The sequence below is a fragment of the Numenius arquata genome, chromosome 10 (assembly GCF_964106895.1).
Source record: "Numenius arquata chromosome 10, bNumArq3.hap1.1, whole genome shotgun sequence".
Classification (NCBI taxonomy): Eukaryota; Metazoa; Chordata; class Aves; order Charadriiformes; family Scolopacidae; genus Numenius; species Numenius arquata.
The window spans coordinates 54,316,601-54,334,896 of NC_133585.1; the positions used below are offsets into that span (position 1 = coordinate 54,316,601).

General features: G+C 43.9%; 2 protein-coding genes across 2 annotated transcripts in view; one reads left to right on the top strand and one right to left on the bottom strand.

Moving 5' to 3' along the window:
- On the top strand, positions 1-14,675 carry AGA (aspartylglucosaminidase). The gene is made up of 9 exons (XM_074154467.1): positions 1-154; positions 1,930-2,083; positions 2,367-2,479; positions 5,616-5,728; positions 6,973-7,087; positions 8,271-8,346; positions 8,750-8,857; positions 11,269-11,402; positions 12,801-14,675. The coding sequence occupies exons 1-9, from the start codon at positions 1-3 to the stop codon at positions 12,899-12,901; spliced, it is 1,068 nt and encodes a 355-aa protein (XP_074010568.1). The 3' UTR covers positions 12,902-14,675.
- NEIL3 (nei like DNA glycosylase 3) overlaps positions 14,420-18,296 on the bottom strand; it is a 14,717-nt gene continuing 10,840 nt past the window's right edge. The window contains exons 8-10 of the mRNA XM_074154466.1: positions 16,372-16,759; positions 15,895-16,069; positions 14,420-15,244 (exon numbers count right to left, since the gene is read on the bottom strand). Coding sequence (XP_074010567.1) covers positions 15,068-15,244; positions 15,895-16,069; positions 16,372-16,759 — 740 coding nt within the window. The 3' untranslated portion in view covers positions 14,420-15,067. The remainder of the gene's footprint in view (positions 15,245-15,894; positions 16,070-16,371; positions 16,760-18,296) is intronic.

Consider the following 18,296-nt stretch of genomic DNA (forward strand, 5'->3'; position numbering starts at 1 on the left):
ATGGCGGCGGCCGGAAGCGATGGCGGCGGCCGGCGGCGGAGCGCGGTGGTGGCTCCCCTCCTGCTGGTCGCTTTGCAGCTGGCGGGAGCCGCCTCGGCCGCCGGCCTTCCCCTAGTCATCAACACCTGGGCGTTTAGGAAGGCGGCGGAGACAGGTGCCGCGGTGGGGGAGCGGGTGGGTGCAGGGCCGGCGGGTGCTCCTCCCGCTGAGGGGCCGGCGGGGCTGGGGCTTGTGGCTGAAAGGAAGAAGAAGGCTCTTAGGCCTGGCCCTGTGGTAAGAAGAAGTGGGCTGAGAGGGACGGCTCCCCTCTGCCCGCCCTGTTCACCTCAGAAACGTTCCTCCGCTAATTACGTGCTAATTTGCGCTCCCGTGGCCGTTCCCGCCGGTGACTGGTTTCTAACGGTCCCCCTTCCAGTCCCTAAAGGGGCTCCAGGAAAGCTGAGGGGGACTCATGATCAGGGAGGGGAGCCACAGGACGAGGGAGAAGGGTTTGACACTGAAAGAGGGGAGATGGAGATGAGATCTGGGGAAGAACTTCTTTGCTGTGAGGGTGGTGAGAGCCTGGCCCAGGTTGCCCAGAGAAGCTGTGGCTGCCCCATCCCTGGAGGGGTTCAAGGCCAGGTTGGAGGGGGCTTGGAGCAACCTGGTGTGGTGGGAGGTGTCACTGCCCAGGGCAGGGGGTGGCACTGGGTGGGCTTTGAGGTCCCTTCCAAACCAAACCATTCTATGACTGGTTTTAAAAGACTTCTAGGCTGTTTTACCACAGTTGGGTTGTAAGTGACTGGGTATGAGGGAAGGAAGCCTTGCTAGTGAAATGGGTTGTCTGTAGAGCCTTGCGTAGGTCGGGAAAGAAATGCAGTCATGAAAATGACGAGGCCCTTGATTTGCAGCCTTTAAAAAGCTTGTGTTAAGGCTACTCACAGCAATACAGGTAATAGGAATTGGAGCAGTGCTCCTCACGCTGAAGTTTATAATAAAGACTAGCGTGTGTGGAGTTGGATGCTAGGTATCAAGCCTTGTTTTTCCCTTGCTGCAGGTGGTTCTATGCCAGTGCATGCAGCATTTGTAAAGGTGAGGCTTCTCAAGATGTTTGAGATGTGTAATAGTTTAATTCTGCCAAAAAGTGCTGGGCTGTAGGTTGCTGCTGCCCTGGGCTGGGTCCGGCAGGGGATGGAGCACCAGCACAGGGAGGAGGGACCAGGACCACAGCCCTCGGTGGCAGTGTGGAAAATCTCGCTTGATGTCCGACCTTGTGAGATGTCACAACTGCAAAGCCTTCGGGCCCTGTTTATTCGAGTCATGTCATTTGGCACATCCATAATGTCTTACGAAACTGCACCATGAGCTGGATCCTAAAGAACAGAAGTCTAAGGGTTGAGCAGGAGGATGTGGAGACTGTAGTTTCTTGTATATAATTTCCATTTACTTTTTGTTCTTACATAGCTACTGGTGTAGGTTTAGATCTTTTTATTCTGTAGCTGGACACTTGGTATTCTCATATGAAGCTTTTGAGAGCTGCTTGTTACAACCTTTTTTTTTTTTCCTGAGGAAAAAATGTTTTTCTTCCCCCTCTCTCCCCCCAAAAGGCTTTAAGTAAACAGTGGTAAAGTAATAAACAGTTCTGGACTGTTACAGGAGGTTATTTAATATATAGAAATTGTGATGAGTTGTGATTGAATTGTGTTGGTAAATAACACCTTCCCAGTCAGAAAAAAGCTTCATTTCTCAGTCAGAAGCACTAAGCAGAACAGTAATGCTTTACATTCTTTTGAATATATTTATATTTTGACTTTATTTCACCTATAAGCTGTAGCTTATTTTTTTATCCACTCATATAGTGCATTTTCATGTCCATCTTTAAAACAGACTTTAAAGCAGTAGTGGAGGCTTTTATCACTGGTGACATTGAATTACTTGTGTTGATTACAGCTTGGCGAGTGTTACAGCTGGGAGGTTCTGAGCTGGATGCGGTTGAGAAGGGCTGTGGCCAGTGCGAGATTGACCAGTGCGATGGGAGCGTAGGGTACGGGGGAAGCCCAGATGAAAGCGGAGAAACAACACTGGACGCGATGATTATGGATGGGTAAGAAAACTCATGAGTTTATGGAACAAAATAGTTACTCTACTGAAAATACTGCTGTGGATGGAGTTGTTGCTTGAGCAACACCCCTGTGCCTGGGAAAGGAAACAATTTGAAGCTTTTCCCTGCTGGTGTGATGCCATCTGTCTATGGCATAGAACAATTAGAGCAATATGTTAAAGGAGCAAACTTTCTAATTTAGACGAGAACAGATTTTTTTTTTCTAATAAAAAATGTACAATTATTCTGGTATTTTTAATAAGTTTTAAATATTTCTTCTTTCCAGCAACACTATGGAAGTTGGGGCAGTTGCGGATCTCAGACGTGTGAAAAATGCAATTGGTGTAGCACGAAAGGTCATTGAATACACTAAACATACATTACTAGTGGGAGAGTCAGGTAATTATTCCTTTAACCGTTTCCAAGTCTTACCTTCTTCTTAAAACACTTCCTCTTAAAATTGCCATATATTAATCTTGGTAATATAGGTGGAAGGATTCCCTGACAATCAAATTAATCTAGTCCAATAATTCAGAAGTGTTTATCTCTTACTGTGTATGTATGAATTAGGGTTTAGTCCATTATTTGCACACGAAAAGAAAAATAGAATTTTATGGTCTTTCCACCAATTTAACTGCAAATATTACGTTGTAATCCCAAGGCTTTGCTGATTTCAAAGGTATCAAAGATGATTTGATACAAGACACTAGATGTTAGATGTAAACATTTCATTTTAAACCATGGAGTAACTTTTTCTAAGGAATGACAGAATTAATAGACACAATCACATTTCAGCATATATTGAGCATGACTACTGTCTTTCATAGTTATAAAATATTACTGAGAACTTGAAAGCAAAAAAATATATTGGGGCTGTACTTTTAGACACAGAAAAAGAGCAAACTGGAGGAATAGTTGAGCTTTTAAAATATAAGCTGCTGCTGTTAGAATAATACTAGTTTTGAAAGAGATGTATGTTCCAGGGAGATATATAAGGAGTGAGTGGAAGGTTACTTGGCCCACAGTTAAGGACTTCTAAACCATATGTGCCTGCTCAGAAAGAAACGTGGAGATAAGTGTGGAAATGGAAATCTGAGCATTAAGGGTGAGTCAAGTGCTTTGACATTGATAAGAAAAGATAAAAGATTCTGGAAGGAATTAATGTGTACAGAATTATAGAAAAATAAGTGCAACAGCAGTTTTTTGATGGAGTAAAATGGAGCAAATAGAGGGAGGTGAGGACAGTGTTTGACAGAAGCTCTGAAAAGAGAGAGATGGATTTGCAGATTGTATTTGATTCGAGCAGCTGGCCGTGGTTGGGTTACAAGTGGCTTTGGTGAGAGCGATTTCACAGGTGATGCTGAAAAAGAAATTGGTCAGGTGTTAAATAGAGGAGGAAGAAGTGCTCATAGTACTGCTTTCCCCATCTTTGGTAGCTATCAAAATATTTTTAACTTTTGATTGGTAGAAAGAGCAGAAAAAGATGAGGAAGATGAAGAAACAGAAGAATTAAAGTGCTGATTTAAAGTATATTTTCCAGCCTAAGATGGGAAGCTCTTTGCATAATGCAGTCGTGTGGACAAGGCTGTTATTCCAAGTCCAAACAGGAAAGCTGAAGGTATATCTGAGTAAAAATTGGAGATGGTGATAACTGTTAGTGCATGAATCGAAGCAGTGGAAGAAATTGAGAAAGAATAATATTTCTCTTGAAGGAGTGTATTTTGTGTGGAAATAGGAACTTGGATAATAAAGGAAACTAGTTGTCTTTGCCAGGTGAAGATTGATAAAGAGAAAATAGAGCTGTAGCTTCAGAAGAATACATTTGAACCTACAAATCAGCATGTGTGAGAAAAGAGAGTTTATTTTCTGAATAAAAATATTTACATTTTCACTAGAAAAGCTAGCTAGAGTAGTAAAAGCTTTTCATGTAAATATATAATCTCTGCAGGCTTTTTTTATTCAAGCTGCGAAATTGCTGAGGTTATTCCTTATTTTTTTTTTCCCCAATAACTAAACTTCATTTTTATTTTGAATATATTTAGTGCTATAACCCAGGGAAGTCTGCCTGTCTCCTAAACTTTCATTTCTATGAGTTGTTGGCACTAGAGGGGAGGAGGCAGCTGTGACACGCAGAGGGACCCTCCTGCCATCCAGTCTGTGCCCATTGCCTCTTGTCCTGTCACTGGGCACCACCAAAAAGGGCCTGGTTTGATCTTCTTTACACCCACCTTCAGATATTTTTATAAAGTCTTAGAAAACATCAATAAAGGCTGCGTATCCTAATGTAGAACTGAGCCTGGTGAGGGACATTCAGTGCAGAATGATCACAAGTGAGAAGAAAAAAAAAAGAATTATTTTTTGGTTGTCATCTGCCAAGAGATTTTCAGATTTGTCTCCCAATGGATGGTAAAGTTTCATCTGGGCCTGACCTTCTGCCTTTTTGTCCCACAATTCTTGGGCCAGTAATTCAAATAAAAAGTTCAGAGAGTAAAAATGACCAACTCTGCTTCCTGGAACAGAAATGAGGCTTCAAAAGTCATGAAAAAATGACTGACAAACATGTAAAAGCACAATTTTACCTTAAAAAGAAAAAAAACCAAACAAACCACCAACAAAAAAACCCTGTTTGTTCTAGAAATGGGAAAACAAATATCTGTTTAATTGAAGCTGCCAGTTTTCTTTTCCTCTGAGTGCAAAGAAACTTTAATTGTGTTGGTTTTTAAGAAAAACCACAGAAAGGCTGTCCAGAAATAATTGAAGGTTTTTCTAAATGCTTGGAGTGGAGAAGCTCGTTGAGCTGTGTGTGACGGTGACATTATTATCAAGGATTGGTTATATAAATCCAAGCTTCTGAATCCAGCACCAGTATCTGTTACTGGGTAATGTCAAAGGTATCTACAACTAAAAGATGAAAGAACAGTTGATCTTCTTTGCTTTTCCCTTTCTCCTGACTATACAAACCATTCTTAGAAGCACATTTTCATTGCTTGTGTTGGTATTGCTTTTGCTCCCTTGACACGTCCCGTTTTAATTTTCAAAACAAGGACACGATGGCTTTTAAAGCTGCGAGGAAGAAGGGTACTGTGATGTGCCTGGTGGATTGATTTCTGCAAGTATCAGTGTTTTAGTGGCAAATGTTGTACAAAGACTAGCTTTTAAAGGGAAATATACTATTGTTTATATCATTTATGTAAATATTTCTGGCACACGCACAGCCCAGGCCACTCTTCTTCCACCTTATTTGTGTCCAGTTGATGAACAGAGTTGAATTTGTTTCTCTTTCAATGGTAAAACTTACATGTGTTGACATAATTATAGTGAATTGAGGAAATTTGATATTGCCAGTGAAGGGGGAGTTAGCTGTTTCAGTTGTACATCAGTGTAACACCTGATACTGCTCCCTGAAGATGTATTTCTCATTTCCACAGAAAATGTAGAATTTCTTGATTTCTAGATAACATTACGTGAATGCATTATCATAAAATATATTAAAATGTCAATAAATTAATGGTTTGTTTTGTTGTTGCTTTTCAAGCTTCCCTGTTTGCTGTAAGAATGGGGTTTCCGTATGAAGATTTAACGACCCAAAATTCTCTTTCGGTGTATTCCAAGTGGCTTAATCAAAGCTGTCAGCCAAACTACTGGAAGGTACGGTGATGGGGGGCGTGTTAGGAAGTCAGTAATGCCTCTTCCTTTCAGCTTATATTGAAGTTGTGCTTTACATGTGAATAAAAGATAAAGTTTTTGCTTATTAAACAGAACAAACTTGGAATTCCCAAGCATTTAGTAGACTCGGGAATAGAACGTCTCTAGATCTTACTTCTCAGTTCCTGCTGGTTTTGACCTTGCTGCACTAGCATTTTGGTGGGGTAATTATTTTTTTTTAGCTCTAAAGTAGCTCAGGACTTCTCAGACAAAACAAACCAGCATGTTTTTTGATGCACGTATAAATTTTTAGAGAGGCTTTTTGCAGGCCTGTGAACGCATCAGATTAGTGCAACTGTCCATTAAACCTGTCTGTCGTGGTCAGGTTGATTTGTTGCTTTTGGGGTGTTTTTGTTTGTTTTGGGGTTGGTGTTGCAGATTTCTACACGTTTGTACACCTTGTTTTGTGGATATGAAATGCTGCATTGGTGAACCATTTTTATTTAATACCTAGAATCATAGAATGGTTTGGGTTGGAAGGGGACCTTAAAGCCCATCCAGTGCCACCCCCTGCCCTGGGCAGGGACACCTCCCACCAGACCAGGTTGCTTAAAGCCCCCTCCAGCCTGGCCTTGAACCCCTCCAGGGATGGGGCAGCCACAGCTTCTCTGGGCAACCTGGGCCAGGCTCTCACCACCCTCACAGCAAAGAATTGCTTCCCCAGGTCTCATCTCAATCTCCCTTCTTTCAGTGTCAAACCCTTCCCCCTCGTCCTGTGGCTCCCCTTCCATCATAAAGAGGTTTTCATATTTCATAGAATCTGGTTTTCAGTTGGGAAAATATCTTGACTGTGATATTATTATATCAGTTCATCTGGTTGTTTTTTTAGCTTGAAAGTTTTCTTCATTTTGCCAAAGAATGAGCTTTGGTGGGTTTTTTGGGTTTTTTTTGTTGTGGTTTTGTTTTTTTTATTTTTTTTATTTTGACCAGTCATTTGAGCAGAGGAAAATCTTTAATTTGAAGAACATAACTTCCTAATAGGAAAAACTTTTTACCATATAATACCAGAATTAAATCTTTATTCTTTAAGCAAAACAACTTGGGGGATTTCAGTAGAGCTGTATATAATTTAAGCATTGGGCGTCTGATACCTGTGTAGTAGATTATAGCTATTGATTGTAGTATTTTTAAATTTATCTGTAATGAAGAATGATACGTTATTCATTCAAATCACACAATAATTACAGAATGTGGTACCAGACTCTTCAAAATCCTGTGGACCGTACAAACGGCCAGAAAAAGTGACTTACAAAGAAGAAGAGACCATCTCACAAAGAAGTTTTCAGAATCATGATACTATTGGTAACAAGTTTTGGTAACTCTGATTCTGATTTATTTTTCCTCATTCCCCTACAGATTAAATCATACTGAATTTAAAGAAAAGTATTTCTTATAAGCATTATTTCCTATTTATAATGATTTCGAGATTCTGTCACTTACGTGGTTAGGATGGAGTGCAGCCCCTTGCTTCATTTTTTGCCCTCAGCTATTTGTTCCTTGCCCTCCTGCTTTTCCCTCAGATGCCTTGGCAGAATTGCTGAGGCAACTATGGATGCTTAGAAAACTGATCAAGGTTAAAAATAATTATTTTTATCTTGATTATGGTTAACTTAGGTCAAGTCTCCCCTGGGAGCTCTCCGTCTAACTTAAAAAGCTTTGCGGTGGTGGAAGAAATGAGTAAACGGTTCATCCTGTTGCCAGCCAAAAGAACGTTTCTGAGTCCTTAAACTTAGAAAATAAAGTTTGCTTTCATTTTTTCTTCTGTTCTGGCTTTTGACTAAATCAACAAATTTCTACAGAAACTACTATGCTTAAACCAAGTTAATAGCCCCCAAAAACTTCCAAGAGCTTTCTGATTGAGGACTGTTAATTGCTAAACCTGTAAGCTGATTAATGAGCAGATCAGACAAAGGACTGGAGTGGTTACAGATTCATCTCTTTCAGGGCTTTACACTTTGTAGTCTTGAAACCTGCACTTTTTGGTTTAGTTTAGTCTGGATTTTTCTCAATTTAGCAATTCAGAGCTTTTTTGCCTGACAGTACTTGCGATACCAAGAACTAACAAGTTGTTTCAAGTGCGAATCTTTCTTCTTTGCTTAGTCCAGCCCACTAATAACCAATTAATGTCCTACAGAAGTCAAGGAACATTCCAAATTCTGAAGTTCTCCTGCCCTTATATATTTCTTTTCTATGAAATATCTCCTTGACCAGCACATTTTGAGAAGAGTCTTTGTTCAGAAAGCATCCAGGAGGTTGGTAGGAACTGATGCCCCTCCAGTCCCTTTGCAGAGGCTAATGGTGGCCACAGAGTCAGTGCCTCTGTGCTTTTAGCTGTTACTCAAAGCTTTCCCTGTTTTCCCTGAGGAGGAGGTACTGGTTGGGGCGGTCAGAGATCCACACTCTGGGTGTTGGGGTTCTGTTTGATGACCATATTGTGCCAATAAATTTGTTTCTCGATATGTTTCATTCCTGTTGATAATTTTAGGTATGGTTGTAATTGGGGCGAGGGGAACCGTTGCTTCCGGGACATCCACTAATGGTGCAATCCACAAAATTCCAGGGTCAGTATCTCTGCTTTTACCAAAACCAAGCTTTATTTTCTCACCTTATATTAAGCTTATCTAAAGGTTCTACGTTTTAGACTGCGATGATCACAAAACGGCCTTGCTTATTTCTGGGCTTTGCCTCAGTAAATCCTAATGCTGAGAAACTGATTAAGTTGTGAGATAATTAGTGTTTTTGGAGGGAATGCTTGTTTTCCAGCAGGCTCAATTCGCCATAGAGACACAAACAACCGGCACGGTTGTGGGGCAACTTGTAAGGTGAGGTTTTAAGACAAGATTTCTGAAGACAGTGGAGTGACGTAAGAACGTGCCAACATCAGTCCAAGAGCTATTGCCTTAATGCAATCCCACTGGAATTAGTAAATTTCTACGTTTCTCAGGTTTTTGGGTTTTTTCCCAGGCGTGTAGGAGATTCTCCCATAGCTGGAGCAGGATCCTACGCGGATAGTACAGCAGGAGGAGCTGCGGCCACCGGGGATGGTGACATCATGATGCGCTTCTTACCCAGGTTTGTCCTTTGGGCAGATTTTGTGAGCTTTCTCCAGCAAAATGCGAACTTGGCAAATGAAGTAATCAATTAATTAACAAACCGGTCTGACTTACTGGCTGCTGCAATGAGAGTTAAGGAAGGAGCGGAAGGGGAAAGAACAGCAGCAGAATCGAGTCATCCTTATGATCTGTCTTAAAAGAAGTGACTTCTTAAATATCTTGGTGACACATCCCTTAATCCCTTCAATGTGCCCTTGTGGCCAAGAAGGCCAATGGGATCCTGGGGTGCATCAAGAAGAGTGTGACCAGCAGGTGGAGGGAGGTCATTCTCCCCCTCTGCTCTGCCCTGGGGAGGCCACACCTGGAGCACTGGGACCAGTTCTGGGCTCCCCAGTTCAAGAAGGACAGGGAACTGTGCAGAGGGTACAACAGAGGACTACAAAGATGATGAGGGGACTAGAACATCTCTCTTAGGAGGAAAAGCTGAGGGACTTGGGTCTGTTTAGTCTGAAGAAGAGAAGACTGAGGGGGGATCTGATCAACGCCTATAAATACTTAAAGGGTGGGTGTCAGGAGGACGGGGCCAGTCTTTTTTCAGTGGTTCCCAGTGACAGGACAAGAGGGAACGGGCACAAACTTGAACATAGGAAGTTCCTTCTAAACATGAGGAGGAACTCCTTTCCTTTGAGGGTGGCAGAGCCCTGGAAGAGGCTGCCCAGGGAGGTGGTGGAGTCTCATTCTCTGGAGACATTCAAACCCACCTGGGCACATTCCTGTGCAACCTGCTCTGGGTGGACCTGCTCTGGCAGGGGGTTGGGCTAGATGATCTCCAGAGGTCTCTTGCAACACCATATCATTCTGTGATTCTGTATCTCCAACCTGCAGGCTTTTTAACAGAGCTGATCAGCTTTTTCTCCTGCAAAGTGTTTTGTTTTGTGGGAAACAGGTGTTACAAATTGCAGAAGGGATGAGGGGCAAGTCTGGGATCACTCAGGAGGGTGGGGAGGTGTCACTGTCACAACCCTCAGCTGTTCCATATTTATAGATGTCCTCGATGAGTTTCAAGCTGTTCCAAGCCAGTCTTGAAATACAAGGCACTCAACAGCTTCATGAATACCAAGAGTAGGAGTGAGTTGAGCTCCGCTAATGAAGTTAATCAATAAAAGCTTACATCTCGGTTTAGCAGCCTGAAGGATTTGGCTGTAATGCTCAAAACATTTTGTGTGGGTTTTAGAAAACAACTCAGCCTGGCTGGTTAATCACGGGTTCCCTGTAGATACAGACCTGTCCTAATTCCATGTTATTTAGATATTCCCAAGTGAAAACACCATGGAAATCCCCTACACCTGCCAGAAGTGAAGGAAGTGTCAAATAAAGGGCAAAATTGCTAATATTTTCCGACCGCCTTCGTTGAGATAGTTACATCTTAATGGTTTTGGTTAGTGAAGAGACCCTGTGAAGTACAGCTTTATATTCTGATAGTTATCTTCAGATGACTGGAACCTATTTGAGTGTTAGAATAAATCAAAGATAATAGGGAGTCTCTGAATGCAGGGGAAGTTCTCTGCGGCGGCACTTTGATAGCATTTATCGTCAATACTCTCTGCAGATGAGTCTTACTCTAACGAGAGTTGGTCTCGGAATACGCATCTTTCATCAAAACAAAATCTAGTGTTTGTTTGCTTGCTGGTTATATTACGCGGTGTCTTTTAATCTTCGGGTTCTGAAAGAAAATGACAACAAAAAAGGAATTTTTTTGCCTCTGAGGACATTTTGGAAACGCAACTGATTCATCTCAGGCCGTGCCCGTGTAGTCCTTTGTCTAATGACGCTGTAGATACACAGGAAGTTCCTTTTGGTTACTCTTTCATTTAGAGGGAGAATTTTGTTTAAAGTGGCTTGCAAAAAATTGGAAAGTGGCTCAAAGTCTTGATCAAAACATCGTACCTTCGTATTCACGAAATAAAATGTGTCAATTAGGAGGTTTTCAGAAACCTGAGGTTTTTTCTGAAAGATTTTTTTTTAATGCTTTCTGAAATCAGTAATTTATCAGTAATGTAATCTCAGGGGGCGGTTTTCTTCAAAAATTTATCTTGATGTTGGCCTTTTTGAAAATTAGTAATAACTCTTAAGGACAAAATTAACGGTGAAATGAAAAATAGAAGCCACTAACTCTTTAACTGCTGCTTTGCAGTTCTTGGTCCTGCCTTTGGAGGAGAGATGCCGTAGGTGACATCCTGCAGTCCCTCTTTCTAATTACTTTTCACGTAGAACTGGCATAACAATCGCCAATATGAAGTTTGACTAGGAATTACTTATCATGTATTTTCCTAATTTAAAGAAATCAAGGTTTCTTGATGGTATTTTAGGATATAGAACCTGAGTATGTCTAACTGGGGGCGTGGGATGGGTTTTTTTTTTTTTTTGCAGTTACCAAGCGGTGGAGTATATGAGGATGGGAACAGACCCCACAGTGGCCTGTCAGAAAGTTATTTCCAGAATCCAGCAGTACGTTCCCCGCTTCTTTGGGGCTGTTATATGCGCCAACACGACTGGGAGTTACGGTATGTATTTTGCTTTGACCTTATCGGGGTCGCGGAACTACAAAACTGAAGGTGGATTTTAAAGTTTTTAATTACTCTTTGAAGGCTGCGGCATAAGGTCAGGGCAACCGTGTCCTAGTGGGGACTCGAGATCACAGAATCACAGAATATTTTTGGTTGGAAGGGACCTTTGAGATCATCGAGTCCAACCAACAAAAAACGAACAAACAAAAAAAAAAACAAAGCACACCCAAAAGATCCCAGAACACCAACACCAAACCAAACGCCCGCAACCCCACCCCACACCCACCCACAAACAGACACAACCCAACAATCTCGGGCACTAGAGCATGCCCTGAAGTGCCACGTCTACATGTTCCTTAAATACCTCCAGGGATGGCGACTCCACCACCTCCCTGGGCAGGCTGTTCCAGTGCCTGACCACTCTCTCAGTAAAGTCATTCTTCCTGATATCTAATCTAATCCTCCCCTGCCCCAACTTTACACCATTTCCTCTGGTCCTGTCGTTATTCCCTTGGGAGAAGAGGCCAACACCCACCTCCCTACACCCTCCTTTCAGGGAGTTGTAGAGGGCAATGAGGTCTCCCCTCAGCCTCCTCTTCTCCAAACTAAACATGCCCAGTTCCCTCAGCCTCTCCTCGTGTGACTTGTTCTCCAGACCCCTCACCAGCTTGGTGGCTCTCCTCTGGACACGCTCCAGCAGCTCAATGTCCTCCTTTAATACTTTAATTTTTCTTCTGCATTTTGATATCTTGGGACTTTCACAAAATTTACGCAATTCTTAGTAAAAATAATAAAAAAAAAAATAATAAAGTAATTTACAACCTTCATGTGTTTTCCTGGATCGTGTGTGATTAATTTGAAGGTTTTAAAACCAGAATGTTTATGCTTCCCCTAGATATGGCGGGGTCAATGTTGGATGGTAAGCGTCGCTTCAAAGCAACGCGAGATGAGTCTTTGTGCCCAGCGTCTCATTAGCCAACCCCTAGATCAGTAGGAAATACAATTCGCTAATCAACGCGGCTTATTTAATTGGACGGCTTCTTGCTGCTCTTTGATCTCTTCTTTCCCATAGTCCTGTGGTTGAGAGATTAGTGTCGGAGGGACTCATTAAGTTAATCGGGACTGAAGGAGAGGTTTCCCTGCCTCGCGTTGCTGTTGTGAGCTGTATTCGAAGGGCATTAATTGCGCTGCAGCAGCCAATAGCCCTGTATTTTTACTTAAAAATTAAATACTTTCAAGATATCTTGGGTTCAACAGATTGGAAAAGGGTAATTACGCCACTGTAGAAGAATTAGTAAGCGGGTCTTTAGATGATAAAGTACACTGACAAAGACGCTAATCTTAAACGTAGCAAATGATACTACTTTTTTTTTTCTCCTTTTCTTTTATTCCTAGGTGCTGCATGTAATAAAATTCCAGGATTCACTCGGTTTCACTTCATGGTTTCCAGCCCTTTGCTAAAGCAGCCAACTGAGCAAGCAGTGGATTGCATTTAATTTCTTTTCTCCTATTAACATCTAAACTTAAGAGGAGGAAAGCGCTAAGGTTCCTCGGGTGTTAATTTTGTACTTAGTTGTTCATTTTTTAATTGGTGGTTCATTTTCCCTATTGCACAATCACGTGACCAACTCCCAAGATGTGTTGGATTCCGGAGGCGTTACCTGACGGCCCAACTCAATTCTTAAACTTGGGCGAATCCCGCAATCAAACTGGGGTTTTAAATACCACAAAAAGGTCTCCGTTTTGTGTTTGCTTCCAAATAATGCCAACTTTCACCTGCTTTTTGGGGGAAAGTAGAGCTTTGGTCTCTGGAAAAAAAACTGACTTTGCCATTTAAAACCACCTTTGGCAGAAATCTGGAATGAAGGGCGGGGAGCAGAAGGGAGCCTCCGCATGAGAGCCTTATTTGGAGACTATTTCATTGTCTTTCTAAGATTTAGTCTGGGTTTTCTTTTCTCTTGGAAAGTTGTGTGCAAATGCTGACGAGCGCGGAAAAGGGGTTGAAGAGCAGGGGGGAGGATTCCAAAGCTTCGATTAAGAGAAGCAGCATCTCCTCATGGGCCTTTCTAACTTGTGTCACAACAGCTGAGAGTAGGTTGGAGTAGAAGGACATCCAGATCAGTGGTACAAGCTTTCAAGGAGCGTTGTGTTGACTCGAACCGGGTGTGAAGACAGGTGGAGATCTTCCTGTCCCCTTCATTTTGTAGTGGAAGTTCTGAGTCTCGGTCAGTGATTTCTGTGTCACTAATAACCAGGGCACTTGCCCTCTAGAGAAGCCGTTGCAAACCAGGAGCATCACCGTTACCTGCAGCTGGGTCTGGCGCTTTCCGTGGCCAGAGGTGCCAGGATTCATTTGTAATAGAACCTCAGCATAGAATCGTGGGATGATTCAGGTTGGAAGGGACCTTAAAGCCCATCCAGTGCCACCCCCTGCCCTGGGCAGGGACACCTCCCACCAGACCAGGTTGCTCCAAGCCCCCTCCAGCCTGGCCTTGAACCCCTCCAGGGACGGGGCAGCCACAGCTTCTCTGGGCAACCTGGGCCAGGCTCTCACCACCCTCACAGCAAAGAATTTCCTCCTGAGATCTCATCTCAATCTCCCCCCTTTCAGTTTTAAACCATTCCCCCTTGTCCCATCACTGCTAAAGACCCTCCCCATCTCTCCTAGAGCCCCTTGAGGGACTGGAAGGGGCTCTAAGGTCTCCCTGGAGCCTTCTCTTCTCCAGGCTGAACCCCCCCAACTCTCTCAGCCTGTCCTCACAGCAGAGGGGCTCCAGCCCTCCCAGCATCTCCGTGGCCTCCTCTGGCCCCGCTCCAACAGGTCCATGTCCTTCTGATGTTGGTGGCCCCAGAGCCCTCCAGAGCCGGCTGTATTGGAAGATGCCTTTTTGCTGCAGCCCTGCCCTCAGCCCCTGGGTGGGGGCACACGGGAGTGCGCCCCCCCCGCCCCGCCCCCCGGTTCAGATACCAACTCTGTGGCCCTTACAGAGTGGGAGGACAAAGGAACGTAAACTGAGTTTTAACCACCTAAGAGGCGTGATTTTATTATGTGTTACAAGTTGATTCAGTAGTAACTAGAATAAAACGTTAAGACCTGGATTTAAAATACTTAATTAAGAGAAGTTCAGTCACGTTATTGATTTTAGGACAGTTTTTCTTTGTTTTGCAAATCTAGCAGGGTCACACATTCCAACTACGGCAACATTCGAAGCGTACGGTCCGTTGTCATTTCATTTTAAACTCTCAGGAAATAAAGCATCAAGCGGTATTAAAAAAATATATATTGACTCTAGATTCACTTTTATTAAATACAGGTTTATATTTATAGAAAATTCTACCCATTTAAAATACTGATTTAGGTTGTTATCTGAATAACGGTATCTACATTGATTGTCAATCAAATATGCTTGGAAGCATCCGGTGCTGCTGAACTTCAGTGACGTTTACACGAGAACAAGCAAACAGTGCAGTTTTTTTATTAGAAATACAACAATACGCGGTATGGAATTTTTATAGGACTGTGTAAAATTACTCTTCCCAAATCTGCTTTATGCTCTTGGAGCTGTTTTACTAATTAACCAGAGAAGAAGGAAAAAGACAAAACCAACCAGAAATGAGTGGGGAAGTCGTATGCACTGAGGACATCCTGAGGAACGTCCCTGTCAAGGACCAACCTGCAGCCCCGGCCCCTTCTCCGCCCACTGGAAGAAGCCACACTGTTTCTCCTTCCCAAGAGGACACACAAAAAAGTTCTTTCCGTTATTGGGACCCATCTTCAACACCGTCTTCAGAACGCATCGCTTGCCGTGGTGACAGAAGGGAAAATCCAGGTCAGCCCACTGCCAAGAAAACAGGTTTTAGGCCCAGATTTAGCAGATGTGAGGCCACGAATCCCTTATTTTCAAACTGGCAACGAAACCACACCTACAGGGGAGGCCCTGGAAGAAACTCTTCCTCGTTAGTTAATTTGAGCTCTTTTGTAATCACCAATGGTAGAGTTTTCTTCAAGTTAAGGCATTCCTGTCTTGAGTTCATCGCACCAGTTGGAAGGGCGGGTTTGGTGCTGGTGAACAGTGGGAGCCGCTGCCCAAGCAGATGCCAGAACCCTCATCCTCGGAGGTTTTCAAGATTTTGGGCTAAGACAAAGCCGTGGCTGATGCCTGGAGTTTGCCGTAGCCCGTCTGCAAGCAAGAGGCTGAACTAAACGACTTGTACAAGTCCCTTCCAACCGGCATTTCTACCACAAACCCGACTTACGCCCACGGAAGGGGATTGAGAGCACAAGGAGGTGCCTCCTCAGCAGTGAGAAAAGTAACCGAAACCGTCCGTTTAGAACTACTCTTACACTTTAAGTTCCAATTCAGCCTGCAAAAGTATTTAAAATTACCTCAAACTTTAAATGGATCGTGGCTGTCCACAGTTACGGCTCACGGGTGAGGAGCTGCAGGAACACGTGTGCATTGTTAGGAAACTGCCGTTTTCCACGTACCTGGAAGTGGCGACACCGCCTTTCCCTGGGCAGGGGACAGCAATAGAACTGCCTGCCCTTGTCCTCTCCCTCCTTCCTCACCACGCGGAGGCTGCAGGGACGGCCGTGGGTCCCGCAGCGAGGATGGGCCGCGCTCAAGGCGCCAGTATCATCTGTCGTGCCGGCTCCAGGTGTGCTGTAATGAGAAAAATTACTAATTACTCCATTTGTAACAATCACAGAACGATACGGGGTTGGAAGGGACCTCTGGAGATCATCCAGCCCAACCCCCTGCCAGAGCAGGGTCACCCAGAGCAGGTCCCACAGGAATGTGTCCAGGCGGGTTTGGAATGTCTCCAGAGACGGAGACTCCACCACCTCCCTGGGCAGCCTCTTCCAGGGCTCTGCCACCTGCCAGCACAATATTCCATTCATCTCCAGGGCTAAAGCTGGTTTATAGGATTATAAAAAGACTCGTTTGCATTTCGGAACACGTACCCCATTGCTGTATTATGTTGGCGAACAGAAGGTAGATGATCTGTTTTCCGTTTCTTTGGGATGTGTTTGGAAGGGAGAGGTTGGTGAGAGGAGAATGAAGCCATTGAGAAATCCCTGTCTGTGCTTCCCCCGGACTGGTGGACGCTGGTTTGGATTTGATTATAACTGGGTTTAGGGGCATCACGCGGAGAGTGTCCATGGGATGTTTGGGCATCATTTCTCACATCGCCTTTGTTACCAAGGTCTGTCAAGACAAGAGTCGTGGTTCCAAATGCCGCTCTCCTGTTGATCTTTATCTCTGTGCTTGCTTTTCCGAACTCGTTACAAGGGTATTTCATCAAGTTTGGGGTAAAGGCTCCAGAATCTTCAACATTCTCTGTCTTTGGAACTAAGGAAAAATAAACTCTTGGTTATAATCCCATCTGCGTAGAGCGATGCATCACATTTCCGATCTGTATTCCTGAGCCATCATACGGGGAGGGAAAGAGGGACTTACTGTCTTGGAAGGTCTCAAAACCAGTCACAGGTCAGATAAAGCACCAAATTTCTTACAACAAAAGCAGCTCAGGCACTTTTGGAGTCTCGTACAACACGTGTTTCAAGGTGACATTAATATCGCTTGAATAGGGCCAGATGGGAATTGCACCCTCTAAACGAAAGCTAGTGGAGAACTAACCGTAGACCATGGAATTTGGCCCAAACACAGGGATTCAAATATCTTGATTTTTCAGAAGAACCTTGCAGACCCCCAGCACTGGGAGAGCGCAGGCTGCGGTACCTCCAGCAGCAACACGTTACCCATTTTTAATGTATTGTTTTACTAATGACCCAAAAAGGAACAGCCATTTGTTGGGTTTTCTAGCGCTTTCAGGGTTCCCGTCCTCTCCAGCCATCGTGCACATCCAAACGTACCCGCCCCTTGCTGCAAGAGCCTCCAGAAACCAGCGGTTCGGATATTTATTTGGCATTTATTTCCTGACATAACCACTGTTTTTCTCCACAGAACCAGAGATTGCCCAGCGGGCAACAAGCACTCCAGGCGTAACTTCTTTATTAACGCCGGGTTAATAAATAAAGAGCCCGTAGGTAATTTTTCCCGAGAAAAGGGTGAAAAGAAGAACTTGATGGTGTCCCTGTGTGCGATCTTTGGGAAGCAGCTGTGAAGCCACAGCGTCCAAGAACAGAGCGTCCTTTCCTGCCGTCTCCTCCTGCATCTTCCCTCCATACAAGGAAGAGGGAATTAAGCGGAAGAAAAAAGGGGAAATGGGGCCCACGCAAGGGCACGCTCTCCCTCTCAGAAACAAAATTAAAATCCCTGCTGTTCACTCTGAAAAATACTTCTTTCCAGCCTCCTTCCGGTTACGCACAGTGAAACATACTGCTTCCAGGGCATCCAGGTCTGTTTCAGAAAGAACGGGAGCCTGGGCTTGTACTTCACAAAGGAGCGTGACAGTTGAGATTTAATGGTAAATTACATTATTTTGGCTTTTTGAATTATTTAGGCTGCCTGGCCAGCAGCTAGCTTTACGTACCAAGTACTCCGTCCCCAAAAATGCCACCATTTCTGCTGGTGGTAGTTAATTTTAGAAACAACAGCCAAAAAATGAACAGAGGGAGAAGAGCTGTACCCAGCACAGCTGGAGACACTACGTAGGTTAAGACAAGACAGTTCCCATCATCGTCTGTGCAACATTTTCCCCAAAATCACAGACTCACAGAATCACATGGGGTTGGAAGAGACCTCTGGAGATCATCCAGTCCAACCCCCCCTGCCAGAGCAAGGCCACCCAGAGCAGGTTGCACAGGAACGTGCCCAGGTGGGTTCTGAATGTCTCCAGAGAAGGAGACTCCACCACCTCTCTGGGCAGCCTCTTCCAGGGCTCTGCCACCCTCACAGGAAAGGAGTTCCTCCTCATGTTGAGATG